Below are 19780 nucleotides of genomic sequence, written 5' to 3' on the forward strand. Positions count from 1 at the left end.
AAAGTTTTTGGGAAGAAAGCATTCTTATTAAACATTTGATGAAATGAAGTAGTTCCTTTAATTGTTCAAGTGGTGACCATACGAATAGTTCTAATATTTTATACATGAATAAGCACTAGGATAGTTTTTTAAAATATTTTTTACTTGTAGAGGGACACAATCTTTATTTATTTTTATGTGGTGCTGAGGATAAAACCCAGTGCCTCACACTTGTGAGGCAAGTGCTTTACCACTGAGCTATAGTCCCAGCCCTTGGATAGTTTTATTACATGTATTTTTTATATAGAACTACATTTTATTTCTCTCATGAAGTATGGTTGCTGTTTGTTCACTTAAAAGAAAAGAGATAAAAAGCAATCTGGTGTGCAAGATAAACTGATTCCATTTTAAGTTGTGAATTATGAAGATATAAAATGGTAAATACTTTTGTGATTACATTTTACTGTGAGTTTACAAAGAAGGAAGAGAAGCCCACAATACTTACTGAGATACATAAGAATTTAATGAGCTACAGAAGAATTTAAAAGTAGTTAAAAAACAAAAAGCTTCAAGAGTTTTGCTGTCAACACACATGAGAGCAGAGCTGAATAGGGAACTTGGTATTAGGGAATTTGCTTATTAATGCACCAGCTTTGAAGCTGGAAATGTAATATTTTTATTATAAGAAAAAAGTAGTACACATTTATTTGTTTTATTAAGAACAAGCTAAATCTTGAATTTTTCATTATTTTACAACATGTTTTCTTAGAAGATGAGCATTATCAGCTATTAGTTTTTACTACTGTGAGGTACTTGAGGACTCATTCATGGTCTGGATAAGTCAAAGGTACTTCATGTTCAAAAAATAACTATTTTTAAAACCTGTTTTAAAATGTAATATTTTTATAAGGATATAAGGAAGGCCGTGATAAACTTACTTCTACTGGTAAGAAAAATACGGGAATAAAAATAAATAAAAGAATGTCCCTGTACCTCAGTTTTTTTGTTTTTTTTTTAAATATTTATTTTTTAGGTGTAGATGGACACAACACAATGCCTTTACTTTTATGTGGTGCTGAGGATCAAACCTGGGTCCCGCCCATGCAAGAGGAGCGCTCTACCACTGAGCCACAATCCCAGCCCTGGTACCTTAGGTTTTGTTTGTATAAATTTTAAAACAGCAGTGCCAGTCATAATTTAATTAATACAAATCTAACAATTTCAAAGTCACGTTTAATGCAAGTAATTTCTACTTAGTGTCTTCTTTAAAATGTAATATCCCAACTTTGGTACAGGAAAAATTTTTTTCTAACATAAATTAAACATATTTGTCATAAGCTGTTCTTTAACAGTAGTTAAAAAAAAACTTTGCAAACATGATTTTCTGGCAAAATTTCTAAGTACATAATTCTCATGTAAGGCACTTCCATTCATTCTCAAAAAAAAAGTTTCATAAAAAATTTTCTATTTTCTTTTGTAATCAAGTTTTCATAAGTTATAAAGTAATTATGTTACTTCAAGTAAAACTTTATTAAATACTAAATTTTGGCATAATTGCCATAAGTATCTTTACCTCTGAAAATAATGAAGGATGGTCATCAAGTTCTGTGAAGATAAACTTAAAAGATAATCTTGGTCTGTTTAGATTTAGAGAATTGGTAATGTTTTATCCTGTTGATTTTGTTCAACAATCTTGAAATCTTCCAAAGGAAAATTGCTTAAGGCAGTTGGTAAAATCTGTTCTGATGTGCCCTTAGGTAATATGTTATTTGCTTCTAAATTCTTCACCAAGCATGTGGCTTTGATCCATCTTCGAGTTGCTCTTCGTTCTTTTTGTAGGCAAGTTTTCATTTTTCTTCTTAAGCTTGCTATTTCCTTTTCCAGCTTAATTATCCTTTTTTTTGCCTCCATTGGATTCCTAAAGGCATAACTGTGTTCAAGTAGTACTTGTTGACTACTAATGTTTGATTTTAAATTAGATGGTCCTGCTGGAGTACAACTGTTGTTTTTCTTCAAAAGATTCCTTGACTTGAGTTTCTGAGCCAAATAAAATTACAGAGTTGAACATAAATTATGGAATACCACAAATAAGTAAATATTGCCCAGTTTTGGAGTATTTAAACTATACTTTAAGAACTGATTTTAAAAGTTTGACGGGAAAACAGCAGGCTTTTTCATGTAATCATGGATCAAGTTTCTCGCCTGGCTGAATGAACTCTAGTCACCTTTTGTCCTTTATCTCCAGGGATATTCAAATATTGATTTTGAAATAAACAATGGACTGCCAAGGTATCTTCCAAATTACTGAGCATGATTCTATGGAGACTTTAAAAATCCTTTGCTATTTTCCTACTTAGGCCAATTTAGAAATGTAGACATTTTGTTTATCTGTGATAATTGCTTTGATTCCCTTTTTAGTTAAATATTATTCTCTCAATTTGATAAATTAAATACAAATCGAAGGAACATATTCTCAAGTATCAAGCTTCTAAATAGACTTATCTATTAATTATTCACAGTTATATCTTCATGGATTTAAAATCTGGCTAAATTTTTGCCTAAATCAGAAATCTCAGGACACTTTTGTCCAATATACTCTAAGAATATCAAATGATTCCTAGATTATATCTTCATAACACTGTATCTTTCATTCATTAAATAAACACTGAAACACTACTATGAATTCCTGGGGAAATAATGGTGAATATAAAAGACAAAGGTGATTCCTGTTCTCATGAAAACTGCAATTGCTCTCTACATAAGGAATTGGCAGGGTCTTTCTTTTTTGCTGTTTATATTTTCGGCATCTAAGATTATTATTGGATGAATAGATTATCAAAATATTAGAAATAAGGTACATTTTGCCATACTTGGTGGCACATACCTATAATCCCAACAACTTGAGAGGCTGAGGCAGGAGGATTGCAAGTTTGAGGACAGCCTCAGCAATTTAGTGAGACCCTGTTTCAAAAAAACAAAAAAGGGGAGGGGAGGCTTAGTAGGTAAAGCACCCCTGTGTGTAATCCCAATACTTGGGAGTGGAGTGCAGAAAAGAAAGAAATAAGGTACATTTTAAATTTAGCAGATATTTAAGTACTATATTATGTTTCAGGCAGTGTGAGAGGCTTAAGTGTTGAAAATAGTGAAAAAGTTCTGGAGCTTGTTTAACATTTGTGATGTTAGGAAACCAGAAGCTCCTTAATCATCCAGATACTCATATCCACTTACAGCATCAGGTCCCCCACCCCCATCCTGGGCAACCCCACCCCAGGGAGCCCCCTCTCCACCGCCCCCCCCCCCACTTACAAATTTAAGCATCACAAATACCTCAGGGAAAAGTGTTGTTTTTCCTTTCCAAAGAAAAAATGTCTGTCCTTTTCAAAGGGAAACCTTTCCCCCTATTTGTGTTCATTCTCCTTTTTTTTGGTGACCTTTCTCTGATCAGATCTTCCTTAACTTGATAAAAATTCATTCATTCATCTCTCCTTTATTTTCTCCTTCCATCAAAATATCACTTTCAATATTTGATAATTTCCCACTCATCATCAACCCAATGGCTTTGTTCTTAATTTCAATTACAGTTGTTCTGTACAAGATAAAAAACCTCCCAAGTTCCAAGACTCTTAAGTCCTCAAGTCTAGATTGAATGCTTCAGCTCTGTCAAGTTTTCTGTCATGCCTCCCTCTGAACAAAGAGAGGCATATCCTTTGGTATAACTTAGAATTTGTTGCTCTTAAAGCATTGGGGACATATTATATGCATGTCATCTTAAAATTGGAACAGAATGCTGCTGGAGTTGTATTACTACTATTTCTAAGTTTCACCAATGGTATATTTATTGATAATAATCAGTACTTGGATAATAATTGGTAAGATTCCAATACAGATCAAGTGTCCTTTGTTAGAAATGCTTTGGATCAGAAGCGTTTCAGATCTTTTTCATATTTTGGAATATTCCATAGACTTTATCAGTTAAACATCCTTAATCCAAAAATTCACATTAGGACTGCTCAATCTGGATAGTAAAACAATATGGCTTGGTGAAATAATATTGGAATCAGGACATCTGAGTTCTAATTCTACCTTGTGCCTTTATTACATAAGAGGAAGATCTATAACTTTCTTGAGGCATATTGCTGTATGTGAATTTTTCTATATTCTGAATTTTATCTTCTATAAATAAAAAGGAATGGTTTCTAAAAATGGTTTTTGAAAAAAATAACATTACCTACCATAGACTTTATATGGGTACAAAAATCAAAAATGGTTGGAACAGCATCCATTTTAAGTCGTCGAGTTTGTCCTGTTAGGTCAAAACAGGAGGCTTCAAAGTGCTTTGAACAAAGAAAAGTGTGTTTTCCTGGTACAAAGTTTTTGCGTCTAACTAGGCGAACCCATTCTTTTCTTCTTTTAGGATCCAAAGGAAACCTTAAAACAAACAAACCAAAAAGGCAACTCAAATTCCAACTAGCATACTTCTGGCTGTACCTAAATGATTAAAAGAAATTTAAAAGTGTCTCCCATTTACATAAAAAAATTTAAACTCATAATATCCAGATATAGAAAAGAAACCAATTCATGCTGAGTTTTATAAATTGTTAAAAAAAAAATTATAAAAAAAGATTGAGCAGATTTATTTTTCACAGACTTTAAAAAGAGACATTTCTTACCAGTTCTTAACATGGATAGTAAAATAAAACATGACTAAACTTATCTAGATAAATTTTATGTAGAACTATTATAAGCAGCAGCAAATTCACAATGCTGTGATTTGTGCTGGTTGCATAAAAATTAAATTTTATTAAGGAAAGTCTGGGAAGATTCTGGTACTCCTTCCTGTGTTCCATAATTATAATACCACAGTATTCTGTAATTTTTCCATTTTAATAAATTTCCAGTAAAATAAATTGTTTCTTGAAAATAGGGATCATTATTATATTTTTAATTTATTTATCTTAGACACCTAACACAGTATCTTGCAAATACAAGGAACTCAACAAAAATTTGCTATATTAATATGATACAGATATTTATTTACTTACTTATATTTTTTATGGTACTGCAGATTGAACCCAGGGCGCTTAACCACTGAGCTACATCCCCAGCCCTTCATATATATGTATTTTAATTTTGAGACAAGATCTCACTAAGATACTTAGGACCTCCTTAAGTTGATGAGGCTGGCTTTGGACTTGCAATCCTTCTGCCTCAACCTTCAGAGCTGCTGGGAGTACAAGCACACGCCACCCTGCAGGCTTTATTTTTTGAGACAAGGTTTCACTAAGTTGCTGAGGCTGGCCTCAAACTTGTGATCTTCCTGCTTCAGCCTCCCAAGTAGCTGGGATTAGAGGCATGTGCCACTGTGCCCAGCTGAATACATAATATTTCAATTAATTCACTGTATTATTTCCATGTAGTTAAACTACATATATATATATATATATATTTTAAAAACCAACTCAATTTATATAGTGTAGCAGAAAGTAAAATTAGAAAAACTCAAAATGCCATTCACCAATGTTTTTCCCTTCATATTTCTCTCAAAAACCAAATAACTGACATGTACCTAATGTATACTTGTTAAGGAAGAGACAAATATACAAGGGCTGTCTCTAAAAATCTACTAGTAACTGTGATGACTGACTATTCTTCTTTAGTTTAAGTATTAATTATGAACTGACTTGTATATAAAAAGAACCAAAAAAAAAAAAAAAAAAAGGATCATAGCTAGGGATATAGCTCAATGATATAGCACTTGTCTAGCATGTGTGAGGCCCTGGGTTTGATCCCCAGCACTGTGGGTGGTGGTGGTGGTGGGGGCTGAATAATCCACATCAAATACGTGCTTCAGAAATTCTGAAGTGATGGGCTGGGGATGTGGCTCAAGCGGCAGCGCGCTCGCCTGGCATGCGTGCGGCCCGGGTTCGATACTCAGCACCACATACCAACAAAGATGTTGTGTCCGCCGAGAACTAAAAATAAGTAAATAAATATTTAAAAAAAAAAAAAATAAATAAATTCTGAAGTGAAACTTCAGGACCTTGGAGGTAATAGATTTTATACTGTCCTATACAGTCCTAGTTTTACATTGCTAGTGATGATAGACACAAAGAAATGAAAGTCCAAATTTCCAGTAAACATTGCCCATCTCCTATCTTCAAGGCCAGTCTCAGCAACTTAGCAAGACCTTGTCTCTAAATAAAAATATTTTAAAAGGGCTGGAGATATGGCTCAGTGGTTAAGCACTCCTGGGTTCAATCCTTAGTACCAAAACCAAGCAAAACCAAAACCCAAAATCTTTGTTCCATTATTTTAGTGGTTTGGAAATGTTTCCTAATCCAAAGCTAAAAATCAGACATTAGTTAATTTTTTCTTGGGGCCTCAATGGAGACTCAGAACAAATAAATACAATCACTGTATTTTTATTTGCATAAAACTCTTCAAATACAGAAAGACTGTCTTTCAGATGTTATTTTTCAGCTGGATTTTTTTGGTACCACAGATTGAACCCAGGGGCACTTAACCACTGAACCATACCCCTAGCAGCTGGGATTATAGGCATGTGCCATGATGCCCTGCTCAGCTTCTTATTTATTTATTTTTGGTGCTAGGGATTGAACCCAGGGCCTTGTGCATTCGAGGCACACACTCTACCAACTGAGCTATATCCCCAGCCTCTTATTCTCTTTTTTAAAGCCCTGTTTTAAAACTGTTCCTTAATATTGAAACCAGTGCGTCAAATGGAACCTTAACTTGACCATATTGTGCTTGCTTCTTTTAAGACTTTTAGGAATCCCATTTTACTAAGAATATTTTTTCTTTATCAGAAGACTGGGTTAGATGTTGCTATATCATATATCACTGAAATCACCATATTCTAATTATTTACCTTTCTGGCTCCCCACTAGATTTTAAGTTTCTGTAGAGTGAGGTCTAGGTTTTTGACTACTTTATCCCTGGGTCTATCATTATTATCTACCATAGTGCCTGTTAAGCACTTGAATGTTTTTGAATCAATCAATAAATGAACTAATGGGGCTAATGTGGCATTATCAAATAATCTTTAGATTATCCATGCTAAAATAGAATAATAATCAACAATTTTATATTTGATTTTGGTATAATTTTATATAGCATTAATCTTAACCAGGTTTTGTATGTGTCATCTGAATTTTTCACAGTATATTTAAAGGGTAGAAGATGTAGCCATCAGCCAAATTTAAGTAGTAATAAACCATCTTATAAATATTAAAAAACTAACATGGTGGTAACAGATATATTCCTTTTCTTTCCTTTTTTAAATTGATTTTTTAAAAAATAAATGACAACGGAATGCATTACAATTCTTATTATACATATACAGCACAATTTTTCATATCTCTGGATGTACATAAAGTATGTTGACACTAATTCGTGTCTTCATACATGTACTTTGGATAATGATGTCTATCACATTCCACCACCCTTGCTAATCCCCTGCCCCTTTCCTTTCCCTCCCACCACTCTGCCCTATCTAGAATTCATCTATTCCCCCGCTGCTCCCCTTCCCTACCAGATATATTCTTAACTGTTGAACAAGAGAACCAGGCTTTTATGAACATGATGTTTTGGAAATAACTCAGTAATTTGAACAATGCTATCTTCCTTGCATCTTTAATAAATAGTTGACTGCCTCTTATGCTCCTTGGCACTGACGACATGGCTGTAAACAGTTTTGATGTCTGTCATCTGAGTGTATATATAATGTAGTGGGGTAGAGAATCAAATAGAAGTAGACAACAAATGGCTGACAACATCGTCTTTGGACAAACCAGGTCTCCAATACTGGTTCCTTTTCAATAATAGCTAGGTGACTTTAGGCAAGTTAAGCTTTTTTTTTAAACATTTTTAGTTGTTGATGGACATAATACCTTTATTTTGTTTATTTAGTTTTATGTGATACTGGGGATCGAACTCAGTGCCTCACATGTGCTAGGCAAGTGCTCTACCACTGAGCTACAACCCCAGCCCTGCAACTTAACTTTTTTAGTTCTTGTTTGTATCTACAAAGTAAGGTAAGAATGGCTCTAACAATTAAACATAAATGCCTAACTAATGCACAGTGCATGGTAAATACTAAAGTTTACTTATTATTATTATAAACGTAATAATTGTTATGAATATTATAAAAAGTCTATGTACAGGGAGGGCCATATAGAATCATAAAACAGAAAGGGCTCATCAGTCAGGAGCCCTCAAGCTGGACATGGTGGCACACCCCTGTAATCCTAGCAACTGAAGAGGCTGAGGCAGAAGGATGGCAAGATCAAGGCCAACCTCAATAACTTAGTGCGATTTTGTCTCAAAATAAAAAAATAAAAAGGAATGGGGATGTAGTTCAGTGATAAAGTACTTCAGTACAAAAACAAACACTTAAAAGAATAGGAATAGCTAGTGAAGCTAAATGGGATTAGTGAAGAGTGTTGAGTATCTTAGGGACAGGAAATGTGATATGACATGAGATGATGCTGGAAGGCCAAGTCCAAGTTTTTGAAGTTTGTCCAAAATGGCACTGTTAAGCCATTCAAAGGCTGAAATATAAAAGCTGTTGACAAGAGAAATTTTGAACTGGTTGTTAAATATAACCATTACCACAAATTAATTTATACAAATTCACAAATAAAATCCCAAATAAATACTAAATACCCAAATTTCCTAATTATTTTATTATTTTCTAATCTTTTAATGTTATTTATGTCTAGTATCTTTAGGGTAGAAATATTACAGCATAGTATATCATATCTCTTCTCAACTCCATATCAGTTATGTCACATTGGCAGCTTGAAACTAGACTTCAGGGAAGTTAGGTAAACATTATAAATCTGGCCTTTCTACTTCTTAGGACAGCCAGTTGTTAAACATTTAGCTACACACCATTGATTATATTAGATTGGTTAGCAGTGCATGAATGAAAGCACTGAACCAATTAAGAGGCTGTTGTAATAATCAGATCAAGAGGGAATGTGAGAAGTCAAGGGATGCTGACTTCTAAGTATCCAGGTAGATGGTGTTTCCCTTTACTGAAAATCAGAATACAGAAGTGGTCTTTGTTTGTGGTATTGGAAATTCACTATGAATATTGAATCTGCTGGACTGGCAGGAGATAAGAGTGTGAATATCTAGATTAGGGAGTAGGGAAAAGGGCTAGCAGAACAAATCTGAAAATTAGCCAAAGAAGAAAATTACACAATTATTGTCAGTAGTCTAAAAGTATAGAGGATTTCAAGGAGGAAATTATTAGAAGAATGAGTGTGGAGAAAGACATGTAGTAATGGCAGTTTCAGATTATTAAGGAGATTTAGACTGGAATAGGCTAAAAGGTAAGAAAAGTGGAGACTGTAGACTTAGGCAGTATCATTTGTACACAGGAATAAAGAAGTCTGCCATGTCCTGGGTGGAAACGCGTTAATTAAATGGTTTTACTTATGAAACAAGAATTTGTTTTTATTATAGTTATTTCTACTTTAAGACCTGAATTTCTCAGATTACACATAAAAATTTTAATTTCATGACTAAGTGCATTATCATACATACCATCATCTCTTAAACCATAATTAGTGTCTGGACTTCTCCCTCTCATCTTCCATATCAGATTACCAAATCCAGTAATTTCTCCTCAATCATTTCTCAAATCTGTCCAATTCTATCCATCCCTACTATTAATACCATGCAACTTTAGCTGGGCCACTTCGTAGATTCCTATTGACTACAGTTTAATTTGTGGCTATAAACTCTCACCTCCCCTAATCCACCACTCTTTGTGTTAGTAAACTAATTGGTAGCATTTAGTTCAGTTGATACTGTAGCAGGATTTCCTTGTGAATGAAATAGTAAGTAAATTAACATTCTATAATATGCTGCTTTCTCATCAAAGTCATTTCTAATGATGCTTGACTAGCACCTAATTCTCTAATTGTCCACACTGCAGGAGGCTTAATATGCAAATCTAATCTTGTCATTATTCTTTTTAAACTCTCCATGACTTCTTAAGTACTCTTAGAATAAAATAGAATTCTTAAGTAACATACAGGACCAAGTCTTTCATACTTTGGTCTCATTTCAAATGTCACATCCTTTGAGAAGTGTTCTTTCCAAGGCTAAGTTAGGTCTATCTAAAACAAAAATTTTTTTGGTACAGGTAATTATTTATGTCTTTCTTCCCCATTCAACTCTAAACTCTAGAAAGTTAAGAACTTTCTGAATCCTTAACACAATGTCAGGCAATTAGGAATTCAGTATATATGCGATGGATGAATGAATAAAGCACTACATTTGCATTAAGTAGTTTAAAAACAAACATCACAAGGATTTTTTTTTTTTAATGGTAGCTTTAGTAATGGGTGTGCTTTTAGTAATAGTGAAGTCGGGAAAAGGTTAAAAATATGATTTTCTATATAAGTTCTGAGGTATATAAAATCAGAATTGTTTTCATTTAACTTTTTAATATTTCTTTTCTTTGGGCAGGTGGAAGGCACCTGAAGAGAAGATGAACATGTACCAAGTACCTATTATATGTCAGGCAGTCTTCAAAGTGCCTTCAAGAGTTCTGATTTGACAGAGTTAAAGAATTTGGATTGCTTTTCTAGCAAACGGAAGGAGAAATAAGGCCTCGGTTCTTTCTATTTCTGTGTTCAAGAAAGCTTACTTATCTTTTGCTCTTTCACTAATTGCTTCATTTTATAGCTATCAATTATGACTCAGTTCCTCCGCAGTTATTGTGTGTGTGTGTATTAGAAATTTAAATGCTTCCCATGTCAGTTCAGCTAATGAGAATTCTCCAGTTTTAATGGGAACATAGCAGGCTTTTCAAACGGTGACTGTTGACTGGAAGGGGGTAAGATCCTCTCCCTTATGGCGTCATTCTTATCAAGACATGGACTAATATTTAGGAGCAAAAAGAGTGGAAAATTAAGGTATCCTGCTGTCACTTTCTCTAAGGAGTAGTCAGAGTACAGTACTTGGATTTCTTTTAGAAAACGAGTAAAACCTTCCCTGAGGGAAAAATTGGACAGATTTGAGAAACACAAGGACAAAAATGATGTCTTCCTTGTCACTAGTTGGGAAAGTTGGTAAAAATTAGAATTCTCCTGTTCCTTCTACACAAGCAATACTAAGACTAGCATCTCCCATTTCCGTCACCCCCACTCCCTCCCCAGGTTACCTGTGGAAGCTGATGTTAATGTGCTTGTTGTAGGTAGTTGCACAGCCCGCTGCGGCGCAATTGGTCGGCATTTCCCTTTACCCCTCATTCGGTGCTATCTGAGCTGCTAAGCTTTCTTCGGACAAAGGCTAGACAACTGAGGCGAGCGAAGGGCCCAGCAAGCTTAGTCGCGAAAGCAGGGTGGGGAAAAGGGTGTGTATGGAAGGAGGGTTGCAAAGGAGGGTCAACCTTCCCTTTCTCTTTAATAATATGGCGGATTTGCGTCCGCAGAGCCAACCATCCTGGAGCTCTAGGCGCTTTCGTCTGCCTTCACCAATATGGCGGACCCCCCTCCCCGGTTCCCTGAAGGGAGTATCTTTGGCAGTGGTCCTCGGAGCAATTGGAAGACAGAGGTGTTTTCCCCTCGGATTACCACGAAACGTTCTGACATCTGCAATAAGCAGGTCCGCCCACCCCGGCACGCACCCAGTTGTCCCAATTCCGAGCCTGGGGTGGGTGTGAGCCGGAGACCCGAAGGGCTAACCCGATGGCAGGAGAGAGACTACAAATCTCGGCGAGCACTGCGATAGTCGTCAGTATCGCGTGAGCTGGGAACCACGTTTCCTGCGTGCTGTAGGAAGTGACGTCTCGGACACCGCCGCTTTCACTGCCCCCATCTCGCGAGGCGGAAGAGCCCTGATCGCTGAGGAGCAAGGGGGCGCTAGGAGAGGGAACTGGCTTGCGACGGTCCGGCGAGAAAGAGCTGGGGTGCGGGCAAGTTGGGGAGCAGAGCCCGCTAGGTGTCTGAGTACGGTAAGGCCGCACCTATCGAGTCTGTTAGTAAAGAAAGGAGCTGAGGAGAAAGGCAATTGTCGGGCGGATCCCGGACGGAGGGCTAAGGTTGTGTGGAAGGTGCTGCTCCCCGGATGGCGACCGCTGATACTTCGGCCCCGGCCTCCAGTGGCCTCTCGCCGAAGGAAGAAGGGGAGCTTGAAGATGGGGAGATCAGCGATGACGATAACAACAGCCAGACACGGAGCCGGAGTAGCAGCAGCAGCAGTGGTGGCGGCCTGTTACCGTATCCGCGGAGAAGGCCTCCTCACCCGGCCCGGGGTGGTGGATCCGGCGGAGGCGGTGGCTCTTCGTCGTCATCGTCCTCTTCTCAGCAGCAGCTGAGGAATTTCTCACGCTCGCGGCACGTCTCTGAACGGGGCCACCTCAGGGGACATAGCAGCTACCGACCCAAAGAACCATTCCGGTCTCATCCGCCCTCGGTGCGGATGCCTTCCAGCTCACTGTCCGAAAGCAGCCCGCGGCCGTCTTTCTGGGAGCGCAGCCACATCGCCTTGGACCGTTTCCGCTTTCGAGGCAGGCCTTACCGGGGTGGTAGTCGCTGGAGTCGGGGGCGAGGCGGGGGTGACCGAGGTGGCAAGCCGGGGGGCAGACCTCCTCTGGGAGGAGGAGCAGGATCCGGATTCAGCAGTAGTCAGAGCTGGCGAGAGCCTTCTCCACCTCGGAAGAGCTGTATCCTTAACGTGGCGATCTGCCCTGGGTGTGTCACTCAAAGTTCCCTTAAGCGTCATTACTAGGTCTATGAGTGTAACTTTTCAGAACCGCTTATTTGTTCTTGTGTCAGTATACTTACAGTAAGTTGTTCTTTGGTAATTTCCATGTGTCACACTATAGCAGTGTTTCTTAGATTGCTTTATTGGGTAGATTGCTTTTTAACATTAAATGTGTTATGGATTGAAAGCTATGGAATCAAATACGATCAAATCAGTATTGTAAGAAGCACAAGTTTTCATTAGCATTTTTTTTTAACTAATACAGTAAGTATTTCAAGTGAATTTGACTTAAGATTTTTGGATGAAAAATAGTAAACAGTTTGGGGAATGCTGTTACTTTAATTGCGTGCACTTTGACATTGGAAATTGTGAAGTTTGATTCGGCATAATCCTATCATTCTGATAATTCCTTTTTTAAAAGCCTTTTTTGAGTTATTCTTTCCCACTGCTACCTTTTAAAGTGGAAAATAAAAAAAAAAGGGGGGGGGGGGCTCAGTGTCTTTTCCTGTGTTCACTTTTGGGCATTTTATAACTCGCAGTGTGTCTAAATGTGGACTACAGAGAAAAATAAACTTGCCAGCATTTTTATTTTAATATATTAGAGTGTGGGATTGTATCTCAAGTTTTCTTGTTTTATAGAACTGTGTCTTGACTCTGTGATAATTGTAAAACAATTTACTAAGGATTTTCATGACTAATTGTAATTCTTATGGTGCAATGATTTTAATATTTTTATTTATTCAAAGTTTATATTTAATAATTTTTTAATATTTATTTTTTAGTTGTAGTTGGACACAATACCTTTATTTTATTTATTTATTTTTATATGGTACTGAGGATTGAACCCAGGGCCTCCCATGAGCACTCTACTGATGAGTCACAACTCCAGCCTAGTCTTCATTATGAAGTTTATATATAACAACATTTAATTGGAAAACCTTTAAAATTATTTTTATAGAATACTTAGGGTCAGAATGGTTTTTCCCAGGTGTCATGATGAAAGGGGAACGAAAGGTTTAGGTTAAAAAAAAAAACAGGTTGTGGTGTTGATGCCCTGAAAAAGTTGTTTCTGCAACTAAACATTGGGTTAGGGGTATTTTAAAATTGTTTCAGAGAAAAATCATGTAGGTATTTAACTTTTTTTTTTAATTGTTGATGAACCTTTAATTAATTAATTAACTAATTAGTTAATGGTGCTGAGAATGGAATCCAGTGCCTCACACAATGCTAGGCAAGTGCTCCACCACTGAGCTTAGAAAACCTGTGTCCAAGATTTTTTTTTTTCCTCTAGATTTGTTTATTCTGAATCCAAAAAAACAAAACAAAACAACAACAAAAAACCCTAAAGGGCTATTTAAGGATAGAGATGAAACTATTTTTGTTGGAGAGACAAATGAAAATAAATGTAGCTTACTAAAAAAGTTCAAGTTGAGTTATATAAAAAGTATTATGGGCACTCAAAGCTTTTTAAAAATCTATTTTGTATAAGAAAATGGGGGAGAACAGAGTGTTCACCCACCTCCTATCTTTGTTTAGGATCCTGCCAAGTTGCTTAGGCTGGCTTCAAACTTGCAATCCTCCTGCCTTAGCCTACCAAATCGCTGGTATTATAGGCATGTGCCACCACACCCATCATCTTTGTCTTTCTTTCTGCTCATTTGGTACCAGTTTGGGCCTCTGCCATTTACCTTTGCTAATTTTTCTGTTTACATGCTTTTAGTAATAAATAGGCATATGGAATTGCAACAAAAATATAGGAAAGCATCTAGACTTCCTGTGTGACTGATTTCTGTAATAACTTGTCAGAAACGAGCTATCTTGCTGTTTTTCCTTTCACAGATGCTGTACTTTAAGAAAAGGACACTTGTTTTGATATTCTGCTCATTGTTTTTCTTATGAAATATCATTAATCCATCCTAGAGGTGGTGGTTTTTATAAGATTTTGACAAGGCAAATGTAGTTTCCAGCTACTTTTGTGTAATGTGAGCAAACAAAATTTTTAATACAAACCTTTAAATTCTTTTAATATCAGTGTTGTACTCAGTTTAATTCATATTTCCACTGTGTGATTGTAAAAATGCTTTTTATTTTACAAATATTGTGTAAAGAAAGAATGAAGGTAATTCTGTGCCTCACTTTAGTAATCTACAAATGAGGTAGTCTGAATATAGATTTTTTGGGAGGTGGTGATAGTTTCTTTTTTTGTAATTATGAAGATATGCTAGTTTCAACTTTAAAGAAACAGAATAAACCAGAACCTATTGCAACTCTTCCTTTATTCATTTTTATTTTTTATAATGATAAGACACTTTGTCAGTCTTAGCCTAAGTCTCCCTTGGTTGACTACTGTTTTAAACTTTCAAATTGGATGAGAGCTAACATAATTAGGCCAGTGTGTCTCATCAGTAAAAAGTCATTGAATTTTCAGCTGTAGCAGAATAGGTTGAATAGTGGTTCTTTTTTTTTTTTTTAAAGACAGATTTTAATACCTGTTTTTTGAAAGCATTTCTTTTTTAAAAGTTCTGTTAGAAATCAGATTAAGAAGCTTAAAATTAGATCTAGTAAGTGTTGGTTTGATTCCTAGCTATATATTGTATAGATAGAGATAGGATATTAGTCTTCAAGGAGGTTAGTTACAGTCATAACTCAATTCTGTTTCCTCATTTTTCTATTCTTTCATTATTTTATATATTCTTTTGTTAGAGTGAATCTTTCCCCTTTGCAATTGTTTCCAAGGTCTTTAATTTTATTTTTATTACTCATTTGTGCCTTTAGATGGCCCCATTGAAAAGCCAGCTGTAAATGTAGATAATTGTAGTGTTTATGTACAAAGAGTACATAGGAATGGGAAGGGAAGGATAAATAGTTTTGGCTTCGCAAGGGTGGTGACTTGAATTGGGGTCAAGTTGAACAGAAACCTAGATATAAAGCTGCATAAATGTGATAAGCAGAAAGAAGGTAAGACTGGAAAGGTAAGCACAGGTCAGATCATAAAAGCATTGTATTCATGCCAAGGATTTTGGACTCTTAAATGAGATTTGAGCAAGGGGAGAGATCTTATTAGATTTGTATTTGTATCTATACCATGGCAGCAGTATGGATCATCGTTTGTGGGTGCTAGAGAACCCAAAAGTCTTAAGAGGCCGAACTCCTCACCTGTGGCAGCTAAAACTACAGAAGTACATTAGACTGTTCCTAATGAAAAGAGAATCTTACTAGAGTTCACTGGAGAGCACATTATTAGTTGGAGAGAAAGAAATCATGAAGCTTTAAAAAGGTAAGAGAAAACAGAAGGATAAGTGGAAGTTATGTAAGCCAAGAGAGCAATGGTTTATAGTGTCAAATGTTACAGAGAGGTCAGGTAAAGTAAGACTTGAAAACACTGGTGGATAAGCACAGCCAGAACAGCTTCTGTTGAATTATTGAGACAAGCCAGATTCTGTTTGGTTGGAGCATAGGTAAGAGAGCCTTTGAAAAACTTGTATTCTTTTTTTTTTTTTTTTAATATTTATTGTTTAGTTTTCGGCAGACACAACATCTTTATTTGTATGTGGTGCTGAGGTTCGAACCCAGCGCTGCACGCATGCCAGGCGAGCGCGCTACCGCTTGAGCCACATCCCCAGCCCAAACTTGTATTCTTTTAAGAAATTTGGTACTGAAGAGATCAGAGAACCAAAGATTTGTTACAGTAGTTTTGCTGAAGATTTTCAATTGTAAAGCTTATTTATTTTCTAATATTTGATGTTGGTTCTCATTCTTGGATTGGTCATCAGAGGAGTTTAAAAATCTTTGCTGGCTGCTTGTCCTGTTACTGTATTTAGGAGGTATAATGTTATATCCTAACCCTTACAAAATGATCTAAAAATGATTTATTATATTAAAACCACAAAAAGTGTTCATCTTTTTCCTTGGTAATTTCCAGGCTGGAAAAAGGTGTAAAAATTCTCACATGTATGAATTATTTGAAATTAGAAAATACATTTTGAGTGCTATTTAGGGATTTTCCTTATTTTTTATTTGCAACTTACAATTATTCAAGTTGTGAATATGTTGAATGTTAGTATCTTGATGAGCTCTGAGCTTGTTATGTATTAGATTTTTAAGAAAATGTGCATGCCTGTAAATTTATCAGCTCAGGAGGCTGAGGCAGGAGGATTATAAGTTCAAAGCCAGCCTCAGCAACTTAGTGAGGTCCTGAGCAATTTAGTGAGACTGTGGCTCAAAATTAAAAAAAAAAAAAAAAAAAAAAGGTTTTGGGGATGTGGCTCAGTGGTTAAGCATCTCTGGGTTTAATCCCTGGTACCAAAAAAAAAAAAAAGATGTCTTTCATTCATAAATTGGTCTAACTACTAATTGCCAGTGTTCATTTTCTTATTTTTTAAAAAATTTGAAATGTGAGAAGAAACTAAAGAAACAATTCTTCCTGATTATCTGAAGTGTAAATTATCCACATCTGTGACAAACCATTTTCTTCCCTCTTCCTTCAGAAAAGTATCTTTAACATCCAGCTTGTTATGAGCTCTCATGGGACCTACAGAAGGAGGATGCTGTAACCTAACTAGGTGGACTAGCTGTGGGTATTATTGGTAATTACTGACACTAATGGCTTTTTAAGTGGACTATTTATATGGATACTTGTTAAATTGAAATATGGGCGCATGATGAAAGTAGGCATTAGTGTGTATATTAAATGGAATGTAGTAATTTAAAAATATCAGTTTCTTTTAAAAAATAATAATGGAGAAAATTCATCTGTAACTTAAGCGGTTTCCTTAATATGCTGTTCAGCCAAAAGTTTTGGAAGATCTCCATCAAGAAAACAAAATTATTCATCAAAGAGTGAAAACTGTGGGGAAGAAACTTTTGAAGATTTACTTTTAAAGTATAAGCAAATACAGTTGGAACTGGAATGCATCAATAAGGATGAAAAACTAGCCTTGAGTAACAAAGAAGAGAATGTACAGGAAGATCCCAAAACATTGAACTTAGAGGACCAAACAAGCACTGATACTGTCAGTATTACAAAAGACTCAAGTAAAGAAGTAGCTCCTGAGGAGAAAACACAGGTCAAAACTTTTCAGGCATTTGAATTAAAACCACTCAGGCAAAAATTGACTTTACCAGGAGATAAGAATCGGTTAAAAAAAGTTAAAGATGGAGCAAAACAGCTTTCCCTGAAATCTGATACTACTGAATCTAGTCAAGGTAATGGAATTAAATATTTCAATTAGTGATAAGACTTCTTTCTCTAAAGGAGTAATAATGTTGTGAAAGTGCACTTCATTGAAATGATTCCAATTAATTTTTCTATACTTTTTTGTAGATGTTCATATTATTTAGTAATTTGTCTTATTTCTTGCTATGCTGACCAAAAGTTATAATATAGTTTTGAACATAAGTGATAGCAGTGGGCACCTTTGTTTGTTAACTTAAAGGGAATACTTCTAACATTTACCATTAAACATGGTGTTTTAAGTTTTTTGTAGGTTTGTAAGTTTTAAGCTTTATTGGATAAAGGATGTTCCCCCTCATTCCCAGTTTTGAGATTTTTTTTTTTTTTTTTTAGCATGAATGGATATTGAAGTTTATCACATCTTTTTTTTTCCCCCTTTTCATTGAGATGAGCATTTATCTCCTTTAATTGATTTTTTAGTGTTAAATGACCCTTGTATGCCTGGACTAAAGAGTCCATGATAAGTCATATGAATTAAAATATGCTCTTTTTAGTGTATAGTTCTTCATATTTTGACAAATGCAGACAGTTTGGGTGTCAGTAACCATCACCTGCCACTGCAATTAAGACACAGAGGAGTTCCATTAACCCCTAACAAATGCCCTTTTGTAGTTAATGCCTCCCTCTACCCTTAGCTGGCCTGGTAATCACTAATCTGTCCCTGTATTTTTGCCTTTTTTAGAATATTACAAAAATGTATTACTTTTTGTTTTTCCCTTGAGGAACTGAGTTTTGAACCCAGAGCCTTGCATGTGTTAGGTAAGGGTTCTACCACTAAGTTATATCCCCAGCTGTTGTTATTTTTAGTTTGAAACACAGGCTTTTTTAGGTTGCAGAGGCTGATCTTGAGCTTAAGATATTTGTTAGATCTTGCTGGTAAAAGCTTTTGGAACTTAAATGGAGTTTTTTTCCTAAGACTCTTTTTCTTCTTTTTATGCTGGGAATCTAGTTTAGGCCTTCACTTGCTAGTCAAGTGCTCTAACACTGAGCTATGCCTCCAACCCTATGGGACTCTCTTAAGTTACTGACTGTTCATATTTTTTATTGTTGTTAAGGCAGTTTACTATGTAAAATATATATATGTGCATATATATATGTATATATATATTTTAGTAATGTGTTTATTTCTTGTAAATTGTAAAAATTATGATGTTAATCTTAAGGATTTTTAACCTCTTTAATACCTATAAAAAGTATCTGTTTTATCTCCTTCCTTTTTTCTTATTAATTTCCCTGAAAATAAGTCCATAGGTTTATAATTCATTAATTTTGGCCTCTTTCTTACTAAAAATCATTTTAGTCCTTAAAATTTGTACTTTAGCTATATTCCCAACCCTTGTAGCTGGATTATTTATCAATTTTTGCCTTAAATACTTTGAGGTTGTAGAATTAATATTATGTAGTGACTTTATTTCTAGTAATTTTTTTCCTAAAAGTCTATTCTATTTTCCATTAATAATTATACTGTTTTTCTGTTGATAAGTATATATGATGCATATTGTTTTTTAGCCTTTCAGTCTTTCTTCATATCTCATGTCACTTGTACATTGTATAGAGATGAATTTAATTTGTGATTTAGCTTGGCAGTCTTTGTTTTTTTAGGTATAACATGTAGTTCATTCACATTTTTTATGATTATTGATATTTGGATTTTTTTTTTCCTGCCTCTTTTCCCCCCATATAATTTTCTTTCTTTTGCTAGTTTGGAATTTAACTATTACATTTCTGGTTTCATTGGTTCTTCTAGAAATTGTGACGTGAATTTTAATTTTTTTCCCCTCCTGAGTCCTAGGGATGGAACCCAGAACCTCCATACTAGGGAAG

At 35.5% G+C, this 19780-nt stretch overlaps 2 protein-coding genes across 2 annotated transcripts in view; one reads left to right on the top strand and one right to left on the bottom strand.

Annotated features, from left to right (window-relative positions):
• Positions 1 to 480: 480 nt before the first annotated feature.
• On the bottom strand, positions 481 to 11701 carry Thap2 (THAP domain containing 2). The gene is made up of 3 exons (XM_027923005.3): positions 11180 to 11701; positions 4212 to 4407; positions 481 to 2016 (listed from the first exon to the last, which is right to left on the bottom strand). Exons 1-3 carry the CDS (start codon positions 11248 to 11250, stop codon positions 1627 to 1629), a joined length of 657 nt encoding a protein of 218 aa, XP_027778806.2. The 5' UTR covers positions 11251 to 11701; the 3' UTR covers positions 481 to 1626.
• Positions 11702 to 11805: 104 nt separating this feature from the next.
• Zfc3h1 (zinc finger C3H1-type containing) overlaps positions 11806 to 19780 on the top strand; it is a 48542-nt gene continuing 40567 nt past the window's right edge. Inside the window, exons 1-2 of the mRNA XM_027922942.3 lie at positions 11806 to 12682; positions 17512 to 17928. Coding sequence (XP_027778743.2) covers positions 12085 to 12682; positions 17512 to 17928 — 1015 coding nt within the window. The 5' untranslated portion in view covers positions 11806 to 12084. The remainder of the gene's footprint in view (positions 12683 to 17511; positions 17929 to 19780) is intronic.

This window comes from Marmota flaviventris, chromosome 3, assembly GCF_047511675.1.
Source record: "Marmota flaviventris isolate mMarFla1 chromosome 3, mMarFla1.hap1, whole genome shotgun sequence".
Lineage (NCBI taxonomy): Eukaryota > Metazoa > Chordata > Mammalia > Rodentia > Sciuridae > Marmota > Marmota flaviventris.